This window comes from Penicillium verrucosum (genome assembly GCF_028828655.1).
Source record: "Penicillium verrucosum strain IBT 35672 chromosome Unknown utg000001l_segment0_segment0, whole genome shotgun sequence".
NCBI classification, from domain to species: Eukaryota; Fungi; Ascomycota; class Eurotiomycetes; order Eurotiales; family Aspergillaceae; genus Penicillium; species Penicillium verrucosum.
In genome coordinates this window covers 1,006,547-1,034,005 of record NW_026643210.1, presented here as the reverse complement: position 1 = coordinate 1,034,005, position 27,459 = coordinate 1,006,547, and the positions used below count along the sequence as shown (strand labels likewise).

At 46.8% G+C, this 27,459-nt stretch overlaps 11 protein-coding genes across 11 annotated transcripts; 6 read left to right on the top strand and 5 right to left on the bottom strand.

The window, feature by feature from the left end:
* Positions 1-679: 679 nt before the first annotated feature.
* On the bottom strand, positions 680-2,116 carry N7516_000387 (uncharacterized protein; the record flags this gene model as incomplete). Its single annotated transcript, XM_057213109.1, has 2 exons — positions 680-1,236; positions 1,288-2,116. 2 exons carry the CDS (start codon positions 2,114-2,116, stop codon positions 680-682), a joined length of 1,386 nt encoding a protein of 461 aa, XP_057074992.1.
* A 742-nt stretch (positions 2,117-2,858) lies between these two features.
* N7516_000386 (Hsp70 family protein) lies at positions 2,859-5,144 on the top strand (the record flags this gene model as incomplete). Its single annotated transcript, XM_057213108.1, has 8 exons — positions 2,859-2,977; positions 3,035-3,131; positions 3,226-3,648; positions 3,726-3,792; positions 3,857-4,284; positions 4,334-4,446; positions 4,509-4,737; positions 4,800-5,144. The coding sequence occupies 8 exons, from the start codon at positions 2,859-2,861 to the stop codon at positions 5,142-5,144; spliced, it is 1,821 nt and encodes a 606-aa protein (XP_057074991.1).
* Positions 5,145-5,864: 720 nt separating this feature from the next.
* On the bottom strand, positions 5,865-6,706 carry N7516_000385 (uncharacterized protein; the record flags this gene model as incomplete). Its single annotated transcript, XM_057213107.1, has 2 exons — positions 5,865-6,503; positions 6,575-6,706. 2 exons carry the CDS (start codon positions 6,704-6,706, stop codon positions 5,865-5,867), a joined length of 771 nt encoding a protein of 256 aa, XP_057074990.1.
* Positions 6,707-7,667: 961 nt separating this feature from the next.
* N7516_000384 (anticodon-binding domain-containing protein) lies at positions 7,668-8,551 on the top strand (the record flags this gene model as incomplete). The annotated part of the gene is made up of 3 exons (XM_057213106.1): positions 7,668-7,798; positions 7,872-8,382; positions 8,438-8,551. 3 exons carry the CDS (start codon positions 7,668-7,670, stop codon positions 8,549-8,551), a joined length of 756 nt encoding a protein of 251 aa, XP_057074989.1.
* A 637-nt stretch (positions 8,552-9,188) lies between these two features.
* N7516_000383 (uncharacterized protein) lies at positions 9,189-12,101 on the bottom strand (the record flags this gene model as incomplete). Its single annotated transcript, XM_057213105.1, has 1 exon — positions 9,189-12,101. The coding sequence occupies one exon, from the start codon at positions 12,099-12,101 to the stop codon at positions 9,189-9,191; it is 2,913 nt and encodes a 970-aa protein (XP_057074988.1).
* Positions 12,102-12,463: 362 nt separating this feature from the next.
* Positions 12,464-13,917, bottom strand: N7516_000382 (uncharacterized protein; the record flags this gene model as incomplete). Its single annotated transcript, XM_057213104.1, has 6 exons — positions 12,464-12,797; positions 12,855-12,911; positions 12,978-13,052; positions 13,111-13,333; positions 13,384-13,463; positions 13,532-13,917. The coding sequence occupies 6 exons, from the start codon at positions 13,915-13,917 to the stop codon at positions 12,464-12,466; spliced, it is 1,155 nt and encodes a 384-aa protein (XP_057074987.1).
* A 2,902-nt stretch (positions 13,918-16,819) lies between these two features.
* Positions 16,820-17,439, top strand: N7516_000381 (mRNA splicing protein SMD1; the record flags this gene model as incomplete). The annotated part of the gene is made up of 3 exons (XM_057213103.1): positions 16,820-16,833; positions 16,946-16,995; positions 17,108-17,439. 3 exons carry the CDS (start codon positions 16,820-16,822, stop codon positions 17,437-17,439), a joined length of 396 nt encoding a protein of 131 aa, XP_057074986.1.
* A 4,349-nt stretch (positions 17,440-21,788) lies between these two features.
* On the top strand, positions 21,789-23,739 carry N7516_000380 (DUF4470 domain-containing protein; the record flags this gene model as incomplete). The annotated part of the gene is made up of 5 exons (XM_057213102.1): positions 21,789-21,825; positions 22,037-22,228; positions 22,287-22,860; positions 22,912-23,191; positions 23,272-23,739. The coding sequence occupies 5 exons, from the start codon at positions 21,789-21,791 to the stop codon at positions 23,737-23,739; spliced, it is 1,551 nt and encodes a 516-aa protein (XP_057074985.1).
* Positions 23,740-23,853: 114 nt separating this feature from the next.
* Positions 23,854-24,630, bottom strand: N7516_000379 (S-adenosylmethionine-dependent methyltransferase; the record flags this gene model as incomplete). The annotated part of the gene is made up of 1 exon (XM_057213101.1): positions 23,854-24,630. One exon carries the CDS (start codon positions 24,628-24,630, stop codon positions 23,854-23,856), a length of 777 nt encoding a protein of 258 aa, XP_057074984.1.
* A 380-nt stretch (positions 24,631-25,010) lies between these two features.
* N7516_000378 (succinate dehydrogenase assembly factor 3) lies at positions 25,011-25,588 on the top strand (the record flags this gene model as incomplete). Its single annotated transcript, XM_057213100.1, has 3 exons — positions 25,011-25,226; positions 25,338-25,437; positions 25,518-25,588. The coding sequence occupies 3 exons, from the start codon at positions 25,011-25,013 to the stop codon at positions 25,586-25,588; spliced, it is 387 nt and encodes a 128-aa protein (XP_057074983.1).
* Positions 25,589-26,123: 535 nt separating this feature from the next.
* Positions 26,124-27,105, top strand: N7516_000377 (GNAT family N-acetyltransferase; the record flags this gene model as incomplete). The annotated part of the gene is made up of 3 exons (XM_057213099.1): positions 26,124-26,646; positions 26,728-26,837; positions 26,935-27,105. The coding sequence occupies 3 exons, from the start codon at positions 26,124-26,126 to the stop codon at positions 27,103-27,105; spliced, it is 804 nt and encodes a 267-aa protein (XP_057074982.1).
* Positions 27,106-27,459: the final 354 nt, after the last annotated feature.

The window sequence follows — 27,459 nt, the reverse complement described above, 5'->3', positions numbered from 1 at the left end:
TTTGGCCAAGTTAACCCCAGAGGTCAGCTGTAGCTGCAGCTGAATATTCAGGATGTTAGTGAGCAATATGCAATACAATACTTTATCAAGAAAAAAAAAGCACGCAAAAAACCCCATAACAAAGTATCTAGTTAACTATGTTGTAGTTAGACCAGGCGCCTATCTCTTGTGCCCTTTTAATGGAGGTTGTTAATGGTCCAGACCCCTTTATCACATATAACGCAGATCCTCACGAATAAGCATGTGTCATTTGTGCAGCGCACAGAAGTGGATATCTAGCTAGGTGGATTTGACTTCCTAATAGGTTAGAGGGAGGTTACCCAGTCTTGAGGTCAAGACAGTTTTAGGGGGGATTTGGTGCCTGAATGCCTTATTTTGCACCGCTCTATACATCATAAGGCATTCAGGCACCAAATCTGGTTTTGACCTCCAGAGCACTAGTTATAAGACTGGGTAGGGAGGTGGATCTTCCAGATTTATGACAACAATTAGGGCTTTGGATCTCGGATCTCTCAGAAGTATAAATGATCCGGACAGAAATACAATGGTACGAAATTCTGAGAAATACTGTCAATGAAGCAGGAAGACTGGATAAAGAGATCGAAAAACTATGGTAACTGGTTCTAGGATAAGTCCAAGCTATGGACAATACAAACTGCAGATCAGGTGCCGATACTGCCTATGACTTTGGCAGCAATTTGTCGGCCATTTTCCTCCAACCCCGAGGGCTGCTGCTTTCCTGGCGAGGGGTGTCGATTTCCACCTCCATCTTGACATGCGCATGTTGGTCAAGGAAGTCATCTCCTGAAGACTTGCCTCGTTTCATAAGGGCAGGAGCCAGGACTAGCTTTATCTCATATATCTGCCCGTGCTGTCTTCTGTGAATTGTCATGTGCATCTCCTTGTCAAACTGGCAGGGCAGTCTCTTAGGGAACTCCCAACTCCACATCGCCACTTGCTGGCTCAACACTAGGTCGAGTTCCAAACTTTCGTTCAAAAGCTTCACCAGTGGAGCATAGAGAGCCCGCTTATCACGACAGACAATGGGCTCTAGTAATCCAGCTAGCTTGTGTGCCTTAGCCGAAACAAAATCTTGCTGGCTGTCACGGCTGTCACGGATCTCGTGCGTATTCTCGTTCAATCTCTCAAGAACCATGTTGGTTGTATCAGCCCTCCACATGATTTGCTTTCGTTCTACTTCTGTTTCTTCGTCCAATAAAGCCTCCTCCGATGGTTCTAGGTAGATTGTTAGCTATAGGATTATAGGAGGGCTCGGGGAGGAAATACCTATCAAATTACGGAGGGTTCTTAGTGCACTCCTTATATCTGGAGGCGCCCAGAAGAATCCGTTAAACACCTCCTCGCATAAAAAGGTCCATATAAAAGGACGGAGAATTTTCGGACGAGCTGAAGGAGATTCTATGTAGGAGGCCAGGGCATCCTCGGACACAGAAAGGTATTTTTTGAACAAAGAATATGAAGTTTGTGGATTGGGATGATCACTTGCGTGTATCTCGCCAAACTGTTCAGCAAAGGTGCGGATGCTCGACCGCAGACGTTTGGTTCGTGAAGTGATTGCTACATCTTCAAGCTGATGGCGAACCTGGTTAGGGTTTATTGCGCTTCCCAGTTCCTCGTTGGCATCATTCAGCAAGCCAATGAACTTTTCGACATCTTGCTGCCGTTTCTGCAGCTTAAGACGTGTTTGATTATGCGCCTCTCTCTCCTTTGTCAATTCCTCTTCGGACTCTAAGCATCTCGCGTTCCAGGCGATTGCTGCGGAAGAGAAGGTCCGTTCGGCAGCCTCGAGGCGATTCACTTTCTCACGCTCGGTCAGCAGCTCGCGCATTTGCTGGTGGTATTTCTGGTGCCAATCCTCGACCTCATTGGTATGGTCGGGGGGACTGAGCAGTGGAGTCCCAACCCGGCTTCCGTGGTCCCGTGAGTCTGGATTTATTTGCGGCGACTTCCTTAAGGGACTCGAGTTGGGCAAGAGTGCTGGACTGCCGCGGGTGCTTCCGCTAATTGCATTAACATGGAGGTTCTGATCGGCATCCCTTGTGTCTGGTCTTGGGGAGAGACTGGGGCACCGCTCTATAACTTCTGGTTCCTGCATTGTGATCGTGATGTTTTGCGCCGACACCGAAATGGATAAAGAATTTCAAGTAGGTGAAACGTGCACCTGAATATTTTTTTCTTTGGAATCAACCACCAGGGGAGAGGCAGTTTTTGTTATGTTGGCGTTGATGCTAGTTTTTCCGAGTTTAAGCTGGGGTCGAGGCTCTCAATCTGACGTTGCTGCGTATTAAAACAGGATAACTCGTCCTGCATGCCGTCTGCAGTAGCATAGCGCTAGTAATTTGCATACAAAGTGGTTGAGGTAAAGTTGGGCTGTCATGGGCGACGTGATCCGTGTAAATTCAGCCGCACGACGTGGCAGCGGCCAAGGCACTTCAAAAAAGAAGCAAAAAAATTAAATTACCTGCAGTCAGCTTTGCATCACGAGCCTTTCCAACGGAGGGATAATATTGACGGTGGCAGTTCAGAAACATTGGCTTAAGAATACAACCATAAGCGAAACGACATGCGCAGGTGCTGCATGTGACTTCATGCAGCGGTATTTCCACGGACTTCTTGATATCACTAGACAGCATGCAGGGTTTGGGTGAAATGGCTGAGGTGGCCGAGAATAGTGGGCGATTGATTATTAACTCGGTACACCCGCACCAGCAGGCACGATATAAACCCTGGTCCAGGGTTTATATCGTGCCTCTGGATGCTTTTGCCATCTTATACCTGCCGTGAAATTGAGGTTACCAACGTTGGCCCGCCAAAATGTCGAGAATCGGGGGAAATACATGAAGAAATCCTCCGAGGTGTCTACTTCCAAGAGGGAAAAGTACCTCGGTTGGATAACCAAGGACAGACAGGCGGCTATGCACAAATCCTTGATCATTGGTATTGATTTTGGAACAACGTGGGTCCCACATGCAAACCTCAGCTGGGTGTTGCGATGTTGATAATCGGTTGATAGGTTTTCCGGTGTATCGTGGGTAACCGTCGCCCGCTTCAACAAGGAAGATATCAACGTTATCACCGATTGGCCTGGGACCCGTAAAGCCGAAGCAAAGGTTCCAACTCGGCTAAGCTACGAGAACGGGGATAAGGAGCCTTTATGGGGGTTTCCAAGTTGACAACACCGAACAAGTGCTACAATGGTTCAAGCTCCTTTTGCTAAAGAAGGAGGATATGTGGAAAGATCTTCGGGACTCAGACCAGATTGTCAAAGCTAGAAAGCTACTACTCGATTTGGGGAAAACTCCGGAGGATTGCATTGCGGACTATCTCCGCGCACTTTGGAAACATACCCTCAAGATGATTCGCAAGGGCCACGCAGATTACCTGATTGAGTCTCTGCAGTTCCATGTGGTTCTTACCGTGCCCGCTATCTGGAAGGATTATGCACGTACTGCAATGCAAGAAGCCGCCAAAAGGGCCGGGATTCTCGACCGTCGCAGTGCCGGCGAGACAACCTTGGTCCTTGCACCCGAGCCCGAGGCAGCCGGATTGACAGCACTGCTTGAATATGGTACCGCCATTAAACCAGGCGACGTGTACGTAATTTGCGATGCCGGGGGTGGCACCGTGGTAAGTGGCCTTTAGTTCTATAGCAGGAACAATGATATTTAACACGGTGCCAACTAATATTTTGACGGTTTTAATAGGATGTGATCACCTACAAAGTTAAGGGCACTCAGCCTCTCAAGTTAGCCGAGGCTGTCGAAGGCGATGGTGAGCCAATGCTATTCTCCACTCATTCTAACATAGGGAAAGTTAATATACTTACAACGTATAGGCGCTCTTTGTGGTGGTATATTCATTGATGAAGATTTCATAACAAAATGCTCAAGGCGTATTGGTCTCAAATGGTCTCAATTTAGTGAAGCACACCGAAACGCCATCCTGGAAGATGAATGGGAAGTCGACATTAAGTGGCGATTCTGTCTAAAAGACCCTAGCGCTAAATGGCTACTATCCATTGAGAATGGTCCATTATCGGGTGCAGACTTGGAAGATACATCCCGCATGCCTCACATCAAGAGAGGCATTATACACTTCTCAAGGAAAGTTTATTTCAATCAACCCACTACTTACTTACCTTCCACTAACTTCAGATTCAGCTCTGATATTAGGGAGGTTTTTGACGCTAGAGCTACTCCTGGGCTTCTTAAACTAGTAGGCACGCAAATAGCCAAAGCCCAAGACAACGGCCTCAGTGTGACGGTAAGCAATGTCTCGTTTCTGCAAGGCTTGAAATACTCATTATACCAAGGGGATTGTTCTTGTCGGAGGCCTCGGCTGTAACGAATATCTATCCGAATCCCTTGATGCCAAATATGGCAGTCAAGGCATCGTTATTTGTCGCTCTAAAGACAAGGACCAAGTGTAAGTCATCTTGTTGTGGTGGATGTTGCTACAGTATACTTATCTAAAATCTTTCTGGGAAGGCGTTCTGCTATCTGCCGCGGGGCCATTCTCAAAGGTCTTATAACTGCTCCAATCGACGATCATATACCGAACGCTCCTCGTATCCTTTCAACTATCTCCAGAACATCTCTGGGTATCCGGAAGTCCTCGAAATATCAGAAGGGAGTTCATCGCAAAGAGACTAGGGTTTTCCATGAGATTGAGGGCTGTTACAAAGTGTATAATGTGATGCATTGGTATATTGAAAAGGTATGCTATGCCACATACTATATTCTCATTTTGGTGACCATCATTCTAATGAATTTGGGCAGGGGAAAGAGGTTGAAACAGATCGTCCTATCAGGAAGAAGTTATACAAATCATCGAGCATGGATGCCCACCTACCATCTCACTTAGATTTCACGATTCTTCAGTGTGAGAGTGAACACCCGCCTAAGTACAAGACTGACCTTGTGACGCGGCATTCTACCATTGGGTTCAAGCTTGGGCACCTTGGAGACAGTGCCTGGAAAGTACATGAAGCCCCCGGTGGTCGAAGATTCAGGAAACTCAACTACACACTTGAGATGGTGCCATCCGGTGCCTCTACAGAGATTTCAATGTGGATCAAAGGCGAGAAGCTGGGATCAAAGTATATATCGATTCAATTTGACTAGTGGTATCACCCTCGCGATATCATACGTGAATGGAGCAATGCAGCAGCGCATAAGAATCCAAGGTTGGAATTTCTCAAAGACCGAAAGTAGAATATATTGTCTCATAGACAACCGCCGTAGAGCCACAAAGAAAATGAATTCTCGATGCCTAATCTGTAAGGGGTTAGGGTTTAAAAAAAAAGATATCATGGTAAGAGCGGGTTTCGAACCCACGCCTCTTTCGAGACCAGAAAGCACACTGGAAGTGATACTTAAGTCTGTGATATGATTAGTGGAAATTCTAATTACAGAAGAACAAATGGTAACTAACCTGGCGCCTTAGACCAACTCGGCCATCTTACCGATAAACAACAATTATTTTGATTCTTAAAATGTTTCAAATTAATACAATGAACCGACTCAATTGACCGCCTGCGGGTAGCCTTTTTTTTCTGCCAACCCTTTTTTTCCTCATCAAAGTATCCAATTAGTTGGTGGATATACAGTAACTAGTTAGGTCCAATTCACTTCAACTCTCGTCATCAAAGAGGACTGGAATGCCGATATTACTAAAATGTGCTACGAAGTACACTGAAGAGACACATTTTTACGGATTTGACCGAACCTTGATGAATGTAGTTTGGGTATATATGTGGCACTGGTAGATGATATGCATTGCTGTATTAAATTGTTTCCCTAGTAGGAACACACCACGTAGTTATAGCTGAATGTGGGCCATTATCAAAGAGGATTACCCCTCATATCTATTGGCATCTCTTTTCCTGAGCCTAGACGTTTTGAAATGCGTCGGTCAATGGGACCGAAATTGGCCTCATGAATTCGACCGAAGTTATGACTATACCAGTCCACTGCTTGTTTATCCGGACATAGATCGAGGACATCGTTGTCAACCTCTAGGTAACCTGTCATCAGAGATACCCAAGACCTCAGTGATTCGCCCCACGCAGAAAAACCAGCGTCTGCTTCTTCGTCAATTGCAGCCCTAACAAAGCTTTCCACTAGTGCCTGTTCTAGTGGATAGTACAGACTGCCGTAACTTTGAAACCGCGCTGTATCTTTTATTCTAGTCAAAGAGCGGGGTATATCTTCTTGGAAAATATGCGCAAAGGAGTTCGGAATCACGTATACCTGCAAGGCCTTTTCTGCTAGATCACCCTGCGGATAATCAAATACTGCACAAGACCGGTCCAAGCGTTTGTAGCCAGCATTTATTTCTTCCAAAACCTGCTGTGGGTTTGGATGGTCTTCTATAATTTCGGGAGGAGGGCCGCGTTTTGGGACACTTCGGCCGAATCCTGCGCTCTCAAGCCTTTCAATAGCGTCTGCGTAGTCATCGTCTTGTACCACAACCATGGGGGCCTACAGTGATAGGAATATCGTTAGTAGGAAAAAAAAGACGGTTCAGATTTACTATTCAAGGTATAATTTACCCCAACGGCAATAGGGACCCCTAGATACCACATGGCGAGCGCTCCCCAAGGAATCACAGCGAGAGGTTGAAGTGTTTTGACAAGTCTCATAGAGAGCCTGCCAGGCTCAGTCTGTCTCGGGCGCCTAAACATAGCTGTAGTAGAAAGTACGATTCTGTCTTGTCTCTTACGAGCAGATGTGATGCTAAAAAAACGCAAAAAAAACACCCCTGCCTTCCGCGAAGTTATCTCGGATACGAGATCTTCCGTTCCGTGATCTCGTGGCTAGTCAATGAGATTAAGAAGAAGCATGTGCAGTACCTAGGTCGACCACAGTGGGTACCTTCCCTACATGTTTAACCTAACCACCCCCAGATACTTGGTATATGTTTTTGTAGGATATTTATTTCTTAATTTCTTTGAACTCGAGGGATAATACATACCTAAGTACAATATGTCTCAAGGAATAACCTTGAAATTTTAAAGCTTGTCGTTCTTTCTATTGACCTACGATGTACATACTATTCAATGGTGTATAGTGAATCTGGTATTTCCAAGGGGTTCCATAGTGTGAGATATTTGTTTCAACATTGTATTGACGATAGAATCACTAACTAACTAGTGATGTTGTAGAAGATGTCGTGATTGTTGTTTTATATATATCGTTGCCTCAGGCGACGATGAAGTAATCGAATGTTAACACTAAACCCAAAAGGGTATCCGTGCAACGTCGACCCTGCCATCTAATCGCAAGCCCTCGAGCCCATTGTTCCTCCATAAATTCCTGGTTTGGGTGTGGTGCTTGTTTTCTGTTCTCTTTTTTTGGGGTTGTGCCAGTTTGCCTGCTCCAACTGAGCCACGCTCGTTTCTCGATAGAGGACCCGACTGACAGCACCGTCCAGCCCACCCTCGACCAAACAATCCGGGTTGCAATAGCTCCTTGCAGGGCAAGCCGACCTCAACTTGTGCTGATCTGCTTCCAATGTCCTGACACCGTCGTATAGGACTCGACTACTGCGCTACACATAGTCAACGGGACTCTCCTTGATCTGGAGGGGAACAGCCTATCGTGGTCGCTGAGCAGCTCATACCTGGAGGCCACAGCTATAGGTCTATGGCGGAGAACAAGCGTCAGGCTTCAGTAAAGGGCTCTGCGCAGAAACAATCTGGTAACGCAGCAGGCCCCGGGATGGCGGCACCCATAGTGCCCTTGGAGGCAGCACTGAGCGGGGCGATCGGTGCCCGGTGAGTCTTATCTGTCAACGAAGGTGTACACATAGTCGCAGGTGCTGACCTATTCCGTTATCGTGAATTTTAGCGTTCGTATCACGACCGCGCAGCCAATCTCGTCGACTTTCGAAGGTACGCTCTTCACAGCATGCCCGATCACCAACCTCGTCGCCATCAACACGGCCCCCGCACCCAACCCCGGTGACGCCAAACAGGCGCAGAGCGGCGACTACCATGTGATCCCCATCTCGCGCATCCAGAACTTCCAGCTCCTCGCCCTCGCCCCGCCCTCGAACTCCAGCTCGTCCTCGTTCACAGACGCACAACCCACAATTCAGGCACTCGACACCCGTGCCCTCAGGGCCCGCGAGTCAAAGGCCATCGGTGAAGCGCTTGACCGCGAGGCGCGTCGTGGTAAGGGCGTGACTACTCAGGCCCAGGATCTGTTTGATGCTTTCAGTCGCACTATGCCCGCGCGATGGAACGGCCATAGCATTATCGTCGCCGATGCTGTGACAATTGCTGCTCCCTACCGCGTTGATGATTGCCGTTCGATCGTGGAGGGTGATACGGCTGCTCTTGCTCGAGTCCGCAAGGTGGTAAGTTGTCTAATTATGAGTCCTAACGAAATGGAGTTAACATTGTGAAATCTAGCTCGAGATGGAGCGCAAGAAGATTGAGCTTCGCAATGCCAGTGCTACCATCGGCTCAACCAGCACTTTTTCCCGCCACCCCAGTGTCCCTAACGACCAGCGCAAAGGTGGATAATGTGCCGAATCACGCAAATACCGGAAACCCAGTCCTCCAATGAAACTGTGGATAGGTCTGGCGTCGGGTCGAGCGTCTTGGTGGCCCTCGATGAACAAAGTTGATGGAAATACCCAAGCGAGAGAAAAAAAAGCGACATTGCAATGGGATAGAGATGATTCGAAAGCGGATCTGACGGGACACTGCGCGTTCTTGACTGGGATGGCCTGCCTTATGAAAAAAATATATGCCGTGGACCAGCTTTCCGCGAGCTCCGCTTGCCATGAAGTTGGACCGTTTGCGTTGCTGCCAACCTATTTGCCTTGTGTCTTGCTTTCGGGCGGGTCGGTGCGCTTAAGTCAAGAATACGAGACAATCCATAGCAACCTAGTCAATTGCTACGACGACACTTTCTTAGGACAATGATATTGCACCCTTCAGCCATTGGTTCTTCTGTAAATATGTCTTATTTTGACAGCTAGTGAGAGCTCAGTCCGGATATTGACAGATATGAGAGTAAAACAAAAATAAATGAACACGCTATGAATACTGAAATCAGGTATCTAGATGACTGGTAAAAGAGCCCAATAAAGACGCTCACAAATAATAGAAAATAAGTATGTCATCAACTGTCGTGAGATATCTGCAAGACTTGAGTCTACTCTGCAACTGGAACTCTCCCAGGAACAACCTCACAGACAGTCCCCACAAACCCTTCCAACCCTGACATGGACGCCGTCCCAGAAGCAGAGCTAGAGCCAGGCGCAGATGCTATAGTGGGCCCGGATTGAGACGTGGCAGACACCATGGAGACACCAGGCATAACAAGAACCTGAGACCCGAGTTCCACCCATTCAACAGACGACACCAGTGCAAAAGTAATCTTGACGTCCTCTTTCAGGGCTTCAGCTGAAGAAGCAGGTCCGACAATAGAGGCAGACGAAACGCCAGACACTACTTTGCTGATATCTGTCGCCGAGGGACGACGACGAACTGCATCGCCTGCGCCGTCCACGGTATCGTCTGTTGTAGGATTTCTGTTTGATTTCTCATTAGGAGGCTGAGGATCGCCGTCGAAGCTGAAGAATTCAGGTTCTGTCGGAGAAGGCGGTTCGGATGATAGTTCCTCGCCAGAGCCGGTTAACGCCATGCAAACGACACGGACAGTAGCTCGGATATTGGCGATATATGCAATAGCATTACCTCCAAGCAACAGTGGAGGAGAATTTGGAGCGGAGAACTCGGTTGATCGGAAGGTGGCGGTAAAGCCTGTGTGGAAGGGTAGTGCTAACAACGAGGAGGCAGACGAGGTCCGATTCGAGGACGAGAGTGGGGCGTGGAGGTTTGAGAGAATCATGCCCTTTCGGATCCGGCCGAAACGCGGTAGACGGCCATCCTCTGCAACGCCGATCGGTTCGATTCCAATTGTTCCGACTTGGTCTCTGATTAGACGCCGGACGGGAAGTCGAAGGTCTCTTACGCTGACGACGCGGATACGTTGCCATCGTGCTTGTGAATCCTTGCCGGACAATGAGCTCTGCGGGAAGGATGTCGGGTAATCTCCCGACGGGCCGGGCCCACTGCGGGACAGTGACCCTCCCGGTGGTTGGGGCTCGTTGACTTGGTCGGTTGGAACGTCCACTAAGATGGGGCCAATGACCATTTCGTCGCCGATCGAAATATTCCCGCGACGGACTAGGCCGCAGAGAACCATGCCGCGGTTTTCTTGCCCCCCTTTCTCCGAGTCTAGTGAATAGACTTTGGAGGGGGGGATTGCGAACACTTCATCCACATCGAAGATATTGGCGGAGCCGTGAGAGAGTATTGGCAGGCCTTTAGGGATGCGAAGAGTTCTTTGAGGGGGTCGCGTGGGAATGGGAAGAGATCGGAGGAAGGCATGGACTTTTCCAATGCCAGAGCCATCCACAGAACTGGTAAGCATGATAGGTACGGTGTGTCCCCATTTCCCATCACTTGCCGCGCACACTTTCTGTACTTGAGTGTTGTCCAACGTGCTGACTTGCTGAAGGTCAAGTGGTTTGTCGCCTGCAGGCGATGCAGGTAGCATTGCAGGTAGTCGTCCAGCCGTTTTAAGCGCAGATAGAACTCTTCCAAGATTGTCCCGTAGTCCGCTGCGGGAAGCAACGTCCAATTTGGTAATGACAATCAACACAGGAACCTCTAGCTTCAGGCAAAGCTCTAGGTATGACAAACACGTATCAATTTCTGATTGTTCGGTTCCTGCTGGTTCGCTGGGTGTCTCAGCATCACAATTAGCTGGAATGCAAAGCATCACATAATGTGGAGCCCAGCTGACAAGTCCTCGCAGGGTAGATTTCAAATATCGAACAGAGCCGGGTAGATCGGACACAAAAGCCAAACGACCTCCCTTCGACGCGGCATGGATATCATCCCAGCCGGCAACATTACCGGAAGCGTAGTTGATCACCGTCGGTGGCACCTCATCCGTGTACCCAATCAGTTCCTGGGCAACCGAACTGGTGATGCCCGATGTGATTTCATGCCGATGCTTGAGCAGACTCAACCTACTTTTTCCCCTTCCATTGTCAAGCGCAGACGAAGTCAATGTACCCAGCAAAGAAGTCTTTCCTGCGGTGCTTGGTCCTGCGAGAGAAATGCGAATCTGCTCTGTGTGAGAGTAATCCTCGTCCGAGACCGACGTGCCGCCAACTTCTGGGTGTGCAACGGTTTTTGTGTTGTTCTCAGATTTGATTCGAGAGATATTGTAGAAGTCCAGATCGGGACTAACCAAAGCCTCAGCGACCCAGAGGCTCTCAGTGTTGGTTTTGTGTTTGTCGGCAACTGCAGATGGCAAATCTTCAGCCCATTCACAATTCCCAACCACAACTCGACGAAGGATCTCAACTTTACAACCAAGACTAGCAGCCATAGCCTGTAGATTGGTCACACTCTCATCCAACTCATCTTGCGTGAGGCCTACGAAAGTGCCATCATCGCCGACACCGATCTCATACAAGGCACCTTGGCTCTCTTCAAGACCGGGAAGCAAGCGGGCGGGTTTAGAGGGCACACCTAATTCCAGGGCTGCCTCGGGAAGAACAGGTACCACAAGGTTAGAGGTAGTTGATGAGTGAAAAGGTGACGATTGCTGCAAACGCCACAGGAGCTGGGTAGTCAACCCCTGTAGTCGTTGATGGCGACTCTGGCTAGACTTGGCTTGCATGGGCCTTGGGGTTTGTTCCAGGACTGGAGAGGCAGACATAGACGTGCTTGACGTGGCGCGGTAGTTGTGATGGTACGAGCCCGCTACTACATGCCCAGTCGACATGGAGAGATAGGGGCGTCTTGGCCGAAGCAGAAGGTGCAATTTGTACTCAGTGGGACCCTCCTGGGGCTCTGGTTCCAATTTAGATATTCCATAGTTGGATAACAAGTCAGGGTCGACGCGTAGTGAACTGGTGCCGGAATGCGTGCGGATAGCTAAACCCCGACTACCAGATGCATTGATTTGGGGAGTCGATGACCCCGAAGTCGACCAAGGGGATGACACCCGAGGTGGGTCAGGGTCATAAGTGAAGATGGATGCCATGGGCACTTTTACAATTCAGACTGATAACAAAGGTATTGGCAATAGGCACAGATATGAAGACAGATAGAGCAGTTCTAAAACTCGAGAAACATAAGGCATTCTTGCAGTAGAATTGAATTGATTCTGTGATGAAGTGCAGTTCAACTGACTCACAAATTGGCACGGGCCGAAGCATCACGTGGCCGCTATTTATCCGATGCCAAGAAATTGTATGTACGAGAAGTTCTATTAAGACATCAAGCCTGTGCTTTCGAATAATTTTTTCCACTCCCCAAAAAATACATATGCATATTAAGAAAATCCAGTCCCGCTAGAATTGAGCGCCTTCGCTGTAACACCGAAATCAAAATTGTGCATGTGCCCTACTCAGCGGATGAGTCCCTGCCTGAGCTTTTACACTTGCCCTGCGCAACATGGATGTTGCGTGCTGTCGTACGCGTAAACACCGCACCGCATATTGGGCATTCAGCCTTGGCCACCACTCCTGATTTCTCTCGCTGGTGTCGGAGGAGATTGCTGAAGGTTGAGAACTCACGACCATTGCAGCCATGGTCCCAGCATTGCGGTCGCGGGCGCAAGCTCAGTACTCGGATTGGATGGTCAGAATCTTTACCGGCGGTTGACTCGGGTGAAGAGTAGATTGGATCCGGAGCAGTCATCGATGGTGGTTGAGAGCTGATGGAGGTAGGGTGCGGTCTAGTTTTGGTTTCCGGTTAGTATACTACACTCTTCGGGTTCATTGACTTAACTCACGGAATAGCCGATGTGTCAGGGAAGTAATAGGAAGGTTGGTTTATCATATAAGGAGGCCTGCTCCTGAATGTTAGCAAACAGATCATTCAATCTTATACACTTTGAGCGGTTCATTCGACATACGACGTCATGAGATGCTGCTCTGACTGAGGAGTTCCCGAAGCAGATTGGGTGTGATAGGAACGAGCGATAGGTGGGCTGCATTGGAAATGTCAGTCTTTTCGAGGCCAGGTAATCAATCAACTTTCAAGATTACCTTCGAGGCTGACTATGACGGGAAAGATTGCCGGGTGCTGCGAGATAAGATGGCGGTATTTGATGTTCTTGCTGTTGGTATCCATGAAGCGGCCCATTTAAGTGACTAGGATACCCCATCGGATAGCCCGATGAAGGGTATGACGGATGTGAAGATGGAAATGGCGGGCTCATTTGTCCTGGTGGTTGCAAAGGCTGATAAGGTCGGTTTGTCCACCCATATTCTGAAAGTATTAGTAAACGCCTCTTAGCAATGTCTGGATGAGCTTCGTACGGTGGGAATTATGCTGCATTGGGCCAGCGAAATAAGTGTCTGAAGCTACTGACATGGGGTATGATGAGATGCCAAGGCCGCTGTTGAGGGGATGCCCTAGTCAGCACAGAACCTGAGCCGTTTCTCATGGCGATTTAGTTTTACGTACCGTGGATCTTGCGATCCAATTTCTTGTTTAATAGGAATTGTGTCCTCGATAGAAGACTGAGCTGTTGGCTCTGTAAGTGGATAGTTCGAGCCTGGAAGAGTTGGAGGTTGACTCGTGCCGGTATTTGTTGAATGTTGTGAGGGAAGTGGCAGTGCAAATCCTTGTGTTGATTGCGAACCACTTTGTACAACAGAAATAGAACTCTGAATGTTCTGGATGGGCCAGGGAGAGCCTGATCCAGGAAGAACGCTTTGTGAAAAGTCAGAAGTTTCCACTAACTGGACTGGAGACGAAAGCCCAACGTTCGATTTCGAGTCTGAGACTGGCAGATTTGATTGATCCCTGGAAGAAAATGGTTCTTGTGAGCCAGATCCTCCGGGAAACATTAGGAACTATATGGGTCTCAGACCTGTGAGATTGCAAGTACTGTGTGGTAGGGGAGGGGGCCAAAATGGAGAGTATAAGGGGAAAGGCGGCACTTAAAGAAGTCAACATACAGTTTGAGTGTCCCGATCCGAGTATTCCCTCAATGTAGTCAAAAGCTTTTATCTTTTTTTTTTAGAGGATTTCAATCGGAAGTACAGAACGGGTGCGATGAAGTATTTAAAAGCTCATGTCCAGCAACGGGCGTTTACTAGTGACCCCCGCAATCGTTTTATGATCTAAAAGGTCCCAGTTGGGTAGAGTTACTGGCCCACAAGTTCAGAAACCAACACCAACTTCTAGATTTTCTGTGCGCCACTGGTATGCATCGATCAGTGCCGGGTCTACTAAAACGTACCCTTGTGTCCACCCGCTTGTTCACCGTCTCAATTACATCTATGATAGAAGATCATCGGTTTGAATCATAAGTAGCCTGGCAAGAAAAGCAAAAAAAAAGAAGTAAACAAAAAAACAAAAAAAATCCTAAGATCTTCAAATGAGGTGGGCCGATGGGAACTATCACGAGCAGAGTCGGACTTTTGACCCCCACAATTAACGGATAAAACAGAGGATAAGCGGGAAGGGGACTCGGAACTGATTGCGACTGGGGCCATCATCTGTACAGTAATGATCCTCCTAAGGGGAGATGGCAATCTTGGGCTGGGCATTGGATCGTTGGCTTCTAGCCCCCATTATAGTAAATGGGGGCGGATGGGGGCCACAACTCTCTCTCCCTATAGTCTAGCGCGTGGCTAGATACTCCGAGATTTGACCTTACGCAATTCAAAAAAGAAATATAAAACAGGGAAAATAAGCCAAAGAAAACTGCTCAATAACTTGAAGTTGTCAGTTCCACCATCCCCGGCCCGATGCTTGTCCCCCTATCACTCTTGGCCCCCACAAAAGGCGCCGTTGGAAAAAAAAAAGAGAGTTTATATTATGAACCCTTTCCTATCTAGGACAATTAGACTTATGAATGGAGACCAATATAGTTAGTTATATTATTTTGTTCTTTTTCCTTTGTTTTAAAGAGAAAAAAAAAAGAATAACCCAAAAGAAAATACCAATGACCCCATCTGGGTAAGTGATATAGCATTAAACGCCCCTAGGCAGAGGCTAAGATTTCAGCCCCAAATAATCAATCCAGTTCTAGTAGGGATGTAGTAAAGCCCGGATCCCGGTTCTTTATTAACTCCGAAAAAAAAGAAAGAAAACATCCATACCACCGGTACTGTAATACTATACGAAATAGGTCTTGAATCGAATATCCGGGAATGTTGGGGTCCATGACTATTATAGGCAGTCGTATATCAAAATGGCAAAGCTGTAAGTAATGGTGGATCTTGTCACAGAGAAACACAGCCAAGACAAATTGTAATTTGCCAGGGTCATGATATGTTCGACTCTGATTTAGTTGATTTAGCGCCCTAAGGAATTTGTCACTTTAACATACTTCGGAATTGAGGGCGCCAAAAGAAAAAAAACAAAACAAAACAAAATCCATCCTAGGTTCAGGCACGGTTATGATCGGCTCACTCCACAGGGGATCCGCAGATGTATCAGTTTGATTCAAGACATGTGGTTTCTACTAACTAACTACTAATGCACGGTTGATCATTTGTGCCTCGTGGCCGATTACGGAGTACGGAAAACGGAAGAGAAAATAAGGCCATATTCTGAACCCTTTTTTTTTTAAAGCCGGGATATACGACGATCTTTAATTTCTTGGGTTTGGAACTAACGCTGTTTTATATGTAATAACAGACTTGGCCAAAAACGGCCCCTTCAATGCCACCCTAAATTTTCATTGATTCGGTTTCTTTTACCGTATCTCTCGGGATTTGGGGTCTGTTTATATTCGGTATTCGGATAGTCTCACCTATTTTGACAATGTTGTACTATCAAGTAACTAACTAACTACGCCTTGCTCATACTCATGTAGTATTATGTAGGTTCAGATACCACGTTAAGGCTGTGACTATTGTATGAAACAATCACCCATTCTTATCTTATTTTGCTAGTATAAATTGCAAATCTGCCAAAATGCCATTGGTCATTTTACTAACAAGAGATCACTGATTTGGAATCAATCACACACCAAGCCTTGGCATAGTCATTCGCTATGTAAGTTCTTGGGATTTCTCTAAAATAGACTGATTAAGAAAGAGGTGAAGTGATGGGACAGCAAGGGCTGCAGATACGCTCCGCTGCACATGTCACTCTGCCCAAATTCAGGTCAATAAGCGAGGCACATTAGGAGAAAATGAACATGGCATTCCCGTTGGTCACACGTCGATCCTATAAGATAACTACAATGCAACGTTGACACACCGCTTACCTGCATATCAACTATGAGTGCATGAAAGCCGTTGAAGCCCATGAGACCTTTCTGGGTACGATACACGTTGAAAGCCCGCTATTTTTGGTCATATTATTATCTGCCAGGAATGACACAAGGTCCAATTTGCTTATGTAGTCTAGAAACCCCATATTTTTCAACACTTGGACTGGCGGAAGATTGGTTGAATATGCAACACACGATCAGAACTAGTATGTCGAAGACGAAACAGGTGAATATACTGTGGCATCATTATTGTCATTGTTTCAATTAAACCTGTCTAACACAAAGTTTTCTGATTGTATAGAAGATCGAATATACGAAGAATGAAATTCCAACCTCAAGACAATGTGAAAGTCTGGTCACGTGATTGATCTTACCTGATCAGATCTTCTCTGACTCTGTGACCCAACAGCATCATCAAAATCAACGACTTGTTTGGTCCCCACAATCTCTAGCTATCTGCTGGTGTCTTGACTGTTTATTAAAATTAAGACTGTCCTCAGCTTACAGCTTACTGATTCACCATGAAGCTCGTCCGGTAAGTGCTCATCTTTATTGTGCGCGGTATTGTGCGCGGCAATGGCCAGCTCCGCTTGACACACCAAGCACTCGTCAAACCCACTCCTGCTGACATCTAATGATCCTTCTAGCTTTTTGATGAAATGTGCCAATGAGACAGTGACCGTTGAGCTGAAGAATGGTGAGAACCCCCCCGCGCAATCCCCGCAAACCGCAACCTAGCCTCCCCCGAATATGCCAATCCTCGAAATAGGCGAAAGAACTGTGTTCTCTAACTTTCATCCTTCATCTAGGCACAATTCTTCACGGCACCATTGTGGCCGTCTCTCCTCAGATGAACACCACTCTCCGCGCTGTCAAGATGACTCCCAAGGGCCGTGACACTGTTTCTCTTGACACTATCAACGTCCGCGGTTCCACGATCCGCTATTACATTCTCCCCGACAGCCTGCCCCTTGATACCCTCCTCGTCGACGACGCACCCAAGCCCAAGAACAAGGCCCGCAAGGAGACAGACCGTGGTCGTGGTGGTGGCCGTGGTGGACCACGAGGCCGTGGAGGGCGTGGAGGTCCCCCCGCGGTCGTGGTCGCGGACGTGGATTCTAGATTTTCTGTTTTCGTCTGAGAGAACAACCCGGCGTTTGTTTCGGTCTTCGAAATTCGGTTTGATTTTGCATCATATGGGATACAATCTGTTGTTCCTTTTTTTTTTCCCCTACTACCCAGGCTAGGGGATGACATATTGAAAAAAGAAATTAAGCAATATTATCGGGGAATTTTCCCCCCCACTCTGATTCTACGCTCCTGAATATCGTATGCTCGGAGTTTTAACGCTCTGACAGAAAAAGTAGCTGAGCATTAGCTATCAAAATTACTGAGACCACTCGAGAGAAAGATACATACATACAAGCTGGCTGTGATTAGATCCACCTTCTCTCCCTTCACCTCCAATGCGTGATCCTAGGACAGGTGAGTGAGACATTTGGTATATGCCAAGGGAGGCTTTGATGTCTAGATAGGACACTCAACATGATCTAGGCTACAGTAATGTTGAAACAGATATCGAAAAACATTACATCATGGACATGTTCCACCCTCGCAAAGCTTTACGATGACCAACTAGTTAGTTATAGGCTAACTAGTTGTGTAGTTAGATGTCTTGTAACTCTTGGGGTGTTCTAGCGCCTTCCTCTTTTCTGTTGAACTCTTCCAAGACTCGGTCTCACACATCGCCTTTGTGATTGGCAATCTAGGCCGAGACGTGCATATCAACTAAGATCTACGTACTACTCGGGTTGGTATTTCCCTTGAAACACCTATATTCAGGGCTTACTCTTGAAAAAAAAAAAAAAACATAATATATCCCTCTCCTCCACAACGACTTCGCAAACTCAAAATCCAAACGGCGCAGATCTACAACATAATTAAAGGTAAGATTACACCGAGACACTATGACTTACCCAATTAGGTAGGTGGTATGGGACAGATGAGTTATTGCAGAATCTTATGATCGCCCGGTTTCGTTCTAGTGATCTCTAGTGATCTGCGTCTAAAGCGCGAGGATTTAAGACATGAAAAAAAGCCTATCTCAGGTGGAGAACACAGGGGGAAGGCTGCAAGTGCGCTGAAGTGGGGTGTGCTTTTTTTTTTTTTTTTTTTTTTTTTTTTTCTAAACGATACTCTGAGACGTGAGTTGTCTTGTATACTCCTCGCAATAGCCTTTAAGCCAATGCTCCTAAATGGTTATGCCACGAGGCAATCCTCCCGTTCTTATCCGTTACCCCCGCTCCTTCCGGGGGGGCTCATGGATCCTCGGAATATCATTAGATGTTTCGATGTTGTGAGGATGTTTTTATTTTATTTTTTTTTGTATTTTAAAGAATACATATGTACAATATACCGGGACAGGTTCCCGAACCATTTGGATCAATAAGGCTGTTACGGTAGTCCTGTTCCAGCTAGAGGGACCAGAGTCTGTTGATCCAGCACTTTAGGACCAACAGGGTTCTGTAGACTGTTTCTGGTTAAATGGTTCTCAAATACAGTTCTGCCAAGATTGTTTTATATGATTTTTCAGGGGTTTCCGGGTGCGAATCCTCTTGTGTACATCAAAACGTTAAAATATCCGAAACTCCCGTTTTGGGAGTTTTCGGAGAAAAGTAGGATTAATATTATACTGCTGACGTATATTCCTCCACTGGTATAGGTAGTTATCACCTAGCTATAGCTACAACATACAACATACACAATTACCTTCGCATGATCTTCGCTAGTATACATGTAACACAAGTCCTAACCCCCGCCCAGAGCACGACACCGCCGATCTCAATGAGGACAACCATCCCTCCCCCCTACGAGATCTCCCGCCCCTATCCGTGTATGTTGGAGTGGATAACATATTCAGCATTCTTACTCCGTACGGAGTTCTCGTTCAACGTCTCCGGTTTGGTTCCATTTTGTCTTACTAGGGTGGGGGTGCGGAAAAAGGGGCCTTCCGATCGTCGATCAGTTCTCGGATCAGTCCTCGATCCCACGCTCTGTTGGGAGATTTTCAATTTTTGCACATGCTAGAAGTGGTCTACAAAGTGTTGGAAATGGAAATATCCAATTAATTCATGGGCGCTATGGACGAAGGAAGAGAAATCATGGTGCTTTGAGATCAGATGATCTCGCAATATGATATGACAGTTTCCACCCCACCACGTAGGCACGTGGCGACCCATTGATGAGCTGTGGAGACTACGGAGAAAGTATTTCACTGATTGTTAAAGGTTGCAGGTCGTTTATTCTCGAAAGAAGGCTGTGGGGACTTAGTCGGATAGGGAACCAGTTACATTCTTAACGATCTAGTATGTACCAAATTGCAAGAACTAACTAATAGTTAGGACGATATACAAAATAACCCGAGGTAAAAAGTAGTCCGCATTAGGAAAATGGTTTGGCGACCCACATCTATAGGTCTGTTCGTGTCCTGCAGAATATGTTGCCTAGGATTTAGCGAAATTGAGAAGAATAAGCGAGTTACTAAGATCATTACGTCTGAAGCGTCAGGATTTGTGTGTGTAAATATCATACAACTCTGCAGTCTAGTAGAGCCGACATGGAGGTATGAGTAACCAATAAAACATATATAACTCCCGTACTTGACAAGCTAGGCAATCTAACTAAAAGTGTTATATTTCTCTTCAGGAACCTACATACTCTAAATACACTGTCACTTGCAAAATCAAGCCCTAAACCAGGAAATTAATAGTTAGTTATAACTAACTATACAATAACACAATATAAGACCTGATCTTGTATTAACTATAGCTCACCTATCATGTTTTTCTACGAAAGGCCACTCAATGATTATGTACTTGATTTATTGGTTCGCCGCCGGGTTATCATAAAGTACATTTCCAAGTGACACTCCAAACACCTGAACAAGTTACACTGCTACAATGAGATTATACAATGCATCCAAATCCACCGATCTCGCACTCGGCCCTTCCGGCACAACTGGTTCTTTCAATCGTGGACGTGTCCTAAACGCTGTCTTTGAGGCCCCCATCAATGGTCTGGGGGTTGGTCTCAAAGACAGGATTGGAGTCCAAGTCATGAATCGCATACTGCGGAGTAACGTTCTTAGTTTCCGCATGCTCAGATGGTTCCTTTCCCCCATCGTTCCCTTAGCGTTCTCGTCCATGAAGAATACAAACCCAATCCCTTGAATAGACAAGGTAGTCAAGATAGTCCCTAGTCCAACTCAAACACTTGTGTCTGCTTTAGCACTTGTTGAAAAGCCCGAGGAGTTCTCTTCTAACACTTGAGTCGTTGTTGCTGCTGTTGTCGTTGTCGGTGTCATAACTGCTGAAGTGGTGGATTATCGAGGCTTGCGGTCTCGGCGCTACGGTCGATATGAACTGGACATATAAGCACACAAACACAATCGTTACTATAAAAACGAATATCGGCTTTATTGTATTGGGCATTGATGGTTAGGACACAGATATGGTGTTGAGCTTCGTTGGAAGTCGACTGGCCTAACTTCGGCCCCGGTTACGACGTTGTTTTCATACAAGATGCTCGTGTAGTATATGTCTAGCTACTTGGTCTATAGTAACATCATATCGGCCTATATTCCATTCTCCTGCTATCACTGGTTCAGACTAGTGCCAAGTGCCTGCCGATAAATAGGGCAACATGTCCCTATAGTCTCCTCGGCGCTTGTATAATTCTTGGCCATCGCCCAACCGCTCGGATAAATGATCCTCCTAGGCGAATAGTATCTCGTTGGGGACCAGCCTGATGGGAGACATTTTTGAGGATCTGCAGTACCTAAATTTACCCATAACGACCTGGAGCCTGTGTAGAGGGGATTGAATAACCAGAAGTCTGGGAGGCATCTAATGGCCAGCGTAAAGTTCGTCCGTCAATGGGAGAGGGAACCCCGTCATGGTTACCATTATGGGATGAGTAGTTGAGGAGCAAGACAATGGACGAGAAGAGTTTGGAGAAGAAATAGAAGAGGTAAAATAAGGTGTTGGTTGTAAAGTGACCAGACTACTAGCTGTGTTTATGAGATGAAGCTGTGCAAAGAGAGACAGGGAAACATTAAACTAAATGCACAATCAATGTCTTTTCCGAAGTGATTGGTTTGATCTCATTGTCCGTACTCATTTAGCAGTACACAAGGTAACCTTAGCTGGTGGCTGCATTTGAGTGGATCGGAAGTAAGTCAAAGTTATTCGATAGGGCGGTGTTTGCTGTTTGCTGTTTGCTGTGGTGATCTCTCTGGCAATCCTAGAAGGCATTGGCATATTAAGGGCGGTGATCCAGTGTCGAAGGCATTCTTTACTGAGCCTGCTATTTGTCTTTTCATTCTTTTCATCTTCCATCCCTCTTCGATCTTCGATCTTTCTCTTTCTCCTTTTCGAAACTTAGTTACGGTGCACAAGTTTCATCAATCTTGCTAGAATCCATACTTCCATCATGTCAAGCTTCGGCAAATTCCTAAATCCCACATTCTGTGCGAATGAGATAAATTCACCATGTCCCAACAAGACCTCCAAAGCCAACAATGCTTGTGGCCGATGTTACTTAGTTGTGGTAAGTCTCCATCAATTTGATCTCTCGAAGGCCCTATATCATATTCTAACGAAAATCAAAACAGTACTGCAGCAGAGAATGCCAAAAAGAACATTGGCCTGCGCACAAAGAGGATTGTAACAACGCTCTAGCAAAGGGTACATGGAAGCCAGACTGGCATACTGAAGATCGAGACCCAACTTTCGTCCGAGCGGATCCAGTTAAACCGAATTCAGATGCCGGCAAAATATCATGGTGGGGAGGCATGCCAGCATTGGATTTGCTGAAACTGGATGGAAATGAAGGCCAGGATGCATCCTCCAAGATGCGTATTCTCCTCACATGTAAGAGACTGTCTGCACTCCAACAACCGATTCGTTCAACTAACACAATTCATGATAGCATCACACGATATTCGAAACATAGTCGAAACAGTCGCTCGTTTACCAGATTCGTATTCGGGACAATGTGAGATCGCGGCGAATGGCGTCAGCTTTGAGGTTTTCGCACAGAATATCGTCCTTGCTTTGACGGCTTTCCATTTTCCACCAGAGAAAGCCGCCCCTATCATGATTCACTTGTGGTATTCAGCATTGATACCCTCGTCTGTTCTCGCAGCACTTCAATCCAAGCTCCTGCCGTTGATTGACGAAGTCTGCTCCCAAGCTGAACTGAAACGTCCCGAGCGGTTTTTCAAATGGGCCTGGAAGACGAAAACATCATGCTTACAAGTAGAACTTCTGAGAGAGGAGTGGAAACGCCTTCGATACACTCTTCGATTTCCTGGTCGTTTTTCTGCTTCAGAAGCTACCCGCAATCGACAAGATGTCACGTTGCCAGACGGAAGAGTAGATGCACTCCACAGGTATCTATACGCACAGCCTCGATATTGGCGTCTCTGCACGATGAAGTTCCTCCGAGATGGAATATTGTTGCCGTTCGGATGCTCACGCAAAGAATTTGACACTCCTAACCCGTGAGTTTCTCCAACTTCTCATTGTTCTTGCAAGGCCACTAATACAATTAGGATGTTTTTCTCTACTGGTCGTTCTTGGCCTATGCCAGACTCTGCAGATCCGCGCGGCAGCTGGGACATCCAGGAGGTATGCACTGGAGCGTACACTGCAAATTATCCCGCGAAGAATGACCTGTACGGTATGCTATTCATCCACCTCCGAGAGACTTTGTTGCGTTTCTGTCGACAACTTAGGAAGCGGCGCATCGCCATTCGACTTATTTCTGTCGATACACTGAGTCTACCAGGATATTTTCGAAGGATAAAACATCCAGGATTTGACAGAATTGAGGTAATCCAACCACCCAGAGCTCCCCTACCCGTCTAATCTCCATCCAATTGTGTTATTAAGACGATACTAATTGGATACAGACATACATAAACGCAGAAAAGGACGTGCTTGGGATTGACAGCACCCTCGCCCTCAATATCCCGTTGCTGAAACCGAAAATCCAGAACCCAAAGGCCATGATCCTTGTCCTCTTTATCTGCGACATTGAGCAAATGTTTAGTATGGACACAATTGACAAGGACATCGCTTGTGTTGCGAAATACCTCCCTGAACCCGAGACAACGGATCCCAACGATGCAGACCAATTAAGAAGAAGGAGATCAAGCTCTTTTGTCTGCAATGTCAGTAAATTGTTTGATCTTTACAAAAAGGCCCATGGCTTCGACAAAATCACGGAAAGATATGGGTTGAAGATGAGGGGCAATCACACAATCGTGGCTCACTGGCCAATGCGACCTGGAAAGAACGCGCCCCAGAAGGTGTTTGATATCCTCGAGGGATCCGGCGCCACTGGCTTCGAGCGCTACGTCGAATGGGAATGGGCATGAATTATTTTCACCATTGGTGAAGTACCAAGCCGACAATTGTTGAGTGTACATGTATCCTTATTTCTAGTTGATCGATTCACAAATGGTATTATCGTTATTCAATTTATGTATTCATCATGAGCTATCTTTTCTCCATATCCTCACAATAACCAATTTCTCCCACCCAGCCTGCATCCCACTCGACCCCGCCGTCTCAACCTGCCAACCACCCCAGCCACGGATCCGCTCCATAACCTGATCAGGTCGATTCTGCTTGCAGAGCAAGACATACGCCACACCACGCACAGACAGCACACCCGGAATAGCATCAAGCAGCCTATGGGTAGTTTCCATCCCATCCGCACCACCCGCATACGTCAAAGACAAGAAGTACGAGTCATTATCGAACTTAGCAGAGCGAGACATGGCCTCCGAAACAGCGGGGTCATTTTCCGCCGCAGAAGGCAGACGCGGTAGATCCTCAGTCGGAACATAGGGTGGGTTGAATAGGAGGACATCAACACTGCCAGGACGAAGAGGCGCACACAGATCGGCTGTCAATGACGAGATGTGAATTGATTGAGGAGACGGCTGTTGCTCTGCTTGAATGGCTGTTGTTGCGGTCTTCCGCGTTGCGATGCAGGCATTGCGATTCACATCGGTGCCTAGTGTGAGAATATCGCGTCGGCCGAAGATCTGTTGAGATTGCGCGGCTGTGAAGGCTAGCACAACGCCAGAGCCTGTGCCTACTTCGACGACTAGTGGTGATGCCTCTTGGTTCTTTGGGAATCGTTCAGAGAGCCATTTTGATTCGGATGCTGATGACAATGTGTCTAGAAAGAGGTATGAATCTTCGGATGGCTCGTAGATGGTGTCGAAGGATACATGTGAAGTATCTGGTGTGGGAAGCATGGTGGGTATGAGGTATATCAAGTCTTTTCTTTTTGGAGATAGTGGGGGTTATCTCGAATTTATATGTTGCAGAATCCGGAAGCGATCACAATTTCACAGGGAAAAAAGAGTACTATAATCCACTCAATTAGAATATCCCAATATCCCAATGTGAACCCTTGAATCAAATATTCCAAATATCCCCGATATCCCAAATATCAGTAAATGGTAAAGAAGGAAATCTCCAAAGGTAAATCTTCAATCCCGAGACATCCCGACCCGCTGATTCGCGCGATCTCCTCGCCGCCTTTGCCTCCCCGAGGTCGAAAATCCCCCAATTATGTCATTCCTCAATCTTCCTAATCTTCCCTAAAACCAACCTCCCACATATTCAATTCAAGATGCGCATTGCTCAGCGTTTACTCATGGCCACGCCGGCCTCGATCGGCTCAAAGTCCAGCCTTAGTGAGGCTCTCGCTCTCCTCCCGCCGCTACAGCTCTACCGGCGCATTCTACGCGTCCACCGCAAGCTCGAACCCGAGATGCGTGTCTTGGGCGATTCTTACGTGAAGAACGAGTTCCGTGCGCACCGCAGCGTGGAGAACCCATTGCATATTGTATGTTTCTTCTTGTCTGGGTTGGTGTGGTTATACCGAGTTGGAAAGAACGGGAGGCATGGCGGAAGAGAAAGGGCTTGTTGATGCAGTCGCTAATCTTAGAAATGATAGATCGGGTTCTTGACTGAATGGCAGTTATATGCGCAGAAGTTGGAGGGTGATCAATGGGCTGGAGATAAGCTGGACCAGGCCAAGTTGGATAAAATGAGTGGTATGTTTCTCGACTGTTGTTTGGACTCGGTCTTGGTTAACCAATTTAATCAATTTGCTAATCGTTGTTATTCATTACAGATCAGCAACTTGGACAGTTACTCGAGCTTATGCAGGCTCTAAGGAATGAGGGAGAAGGACAGGGTCAATGAGTTTTCGATTGATTGCATTGGACCGAGGTTGACACTACCACCCCGAGAGTTGGTGACATGAACTTGAAAAAAGAGGTCTTGGCTGCCCCATCAGTCCGAACTGATCCTCGAGTGCAGAGTGCTTGATCTCAGGGCCGTCAAGCGTGTCTGATATGGTTATGCTGGGAGATGCAGGCATCTCCCCCCACCATCCCATATGTATATACTAGGTGTAGGAATAGAAGAGACGAGGCTTTCAGTTGATTTAACAGGTTTGATAATTCAGGTCTGCACCTAAGTTAAGTATATATATTATGGAGTATAGTCTCTATGAATACATTTTGGTACCTTATATTGTCGCGGAACCATTCCGAGAGACACCTGGGGATATTTCGCATGTTCGTGAACATTGACAAGGTGACCGTCCATGCACAAAAAGTAATTCCAGCCCTATATCCATCTATCATGTTCTAGCACATAGCAGAGAAACGATCAACGACAAGACAAACCATGTACTCCTTCAGTGGAGAACGCCCTACCAATGACAAGCTGACTCATGCAAAATCGGCTCCGATATGGAGATAGAAAGAAAAGGGTATATCAATCGCCAAATCCCCTTTCAACCACTTTCAATTGTCCAATTGAGATTCTACCACACTTCACCCATATTCCCAAAAAAAAACCTCACTCATTCACCATGCCCTCCATCCTAGAAGACCCAACAACCCGCAATCCCCCACCAAAAGCACACACAGATGCAGCGCCGACCCTAACAGCGAGGAAAATTACTCTCCCCAAGTTCTCCTCCGCACCAATGACACTCTACCCCATCACAGAAGGACCGCAATCAGTCCCCAAAGACCTAATCAAATTCCTGCACGAGGAGTTCAGCGCGGAGATCCTCCGCGGCGGGACATACCCGATGGAGCAGCCGATGTCCCTGGATCAATTCGCTAATTATTGGTTCGGGACGTTTGCAGCCCTTGCGATTTTGGACGATGAAGGCGAGGGTTTAAGGGAGGGAAGGGATTGGGAGAGTGTTTGTTTGGGAACTTTTTATACCAAGCCTAACTATCCTGGTATGTGGTTTTACATTATTTACATCAACATCAACCTCTATAGGAATAAGGAATAAGGAATAGATATACTAACTCCAATAGGCCGCTGCTCCCATATCTGCAATGCAGGCTTTCTCACTACCACTGCCGCACGCGGAAAGGGTGTTGGACAGGCTATGGGCGAAGCTTACTTGGAATTTGCCCCGAGATTGGTATGTCTCTACCATCACCACCCCCGGATTTGAGCCTTGCACTTCGCAGCTGTTACCCAATCGAACATAGTATAGGCGTGACTAACTCTTTTGGTAGGGATACACATACTCAGTCTTCAACTTGGTCTTCGCCAATAACCCGGTCTCTATCCGTATCTGGGAGAGGCTAGGATTTAGTGTTATTGGCCGGGTTCCCAAGGCTGCGCGGTTGGCGAACAGCGAGGAGTTGGTGGATGCACTGATTTTCGGACGTGAGCTGGGAAATTAAATGGAAAGTTTCGGTTTCTGTTTCTTTTTTAGTTTGAGATGTTCATACATGTTTCGCATATAAAGAGTTGCCGTTTCGAGTACATAGACCACGTTGTTATGAATGATGAACATCCTGCAGAGTACGATCTATGCCTTGACAATAAGCTGTATGAGAAAAGAGTAATGTCATTTCCAGGACCAAAGACACAACTAGATAAAACTACAAGGAATAATATTCACAGGGAAGAGAAGTGGAGTGATAATCAATGAGACTTGAAAAGAGAAAATAACAGGGAAATAGACGACCCCAACGCTCAGACCATACCATGCAAACGAATAGGGATATCACGCAAAACCTGACTTGTCAAGATTA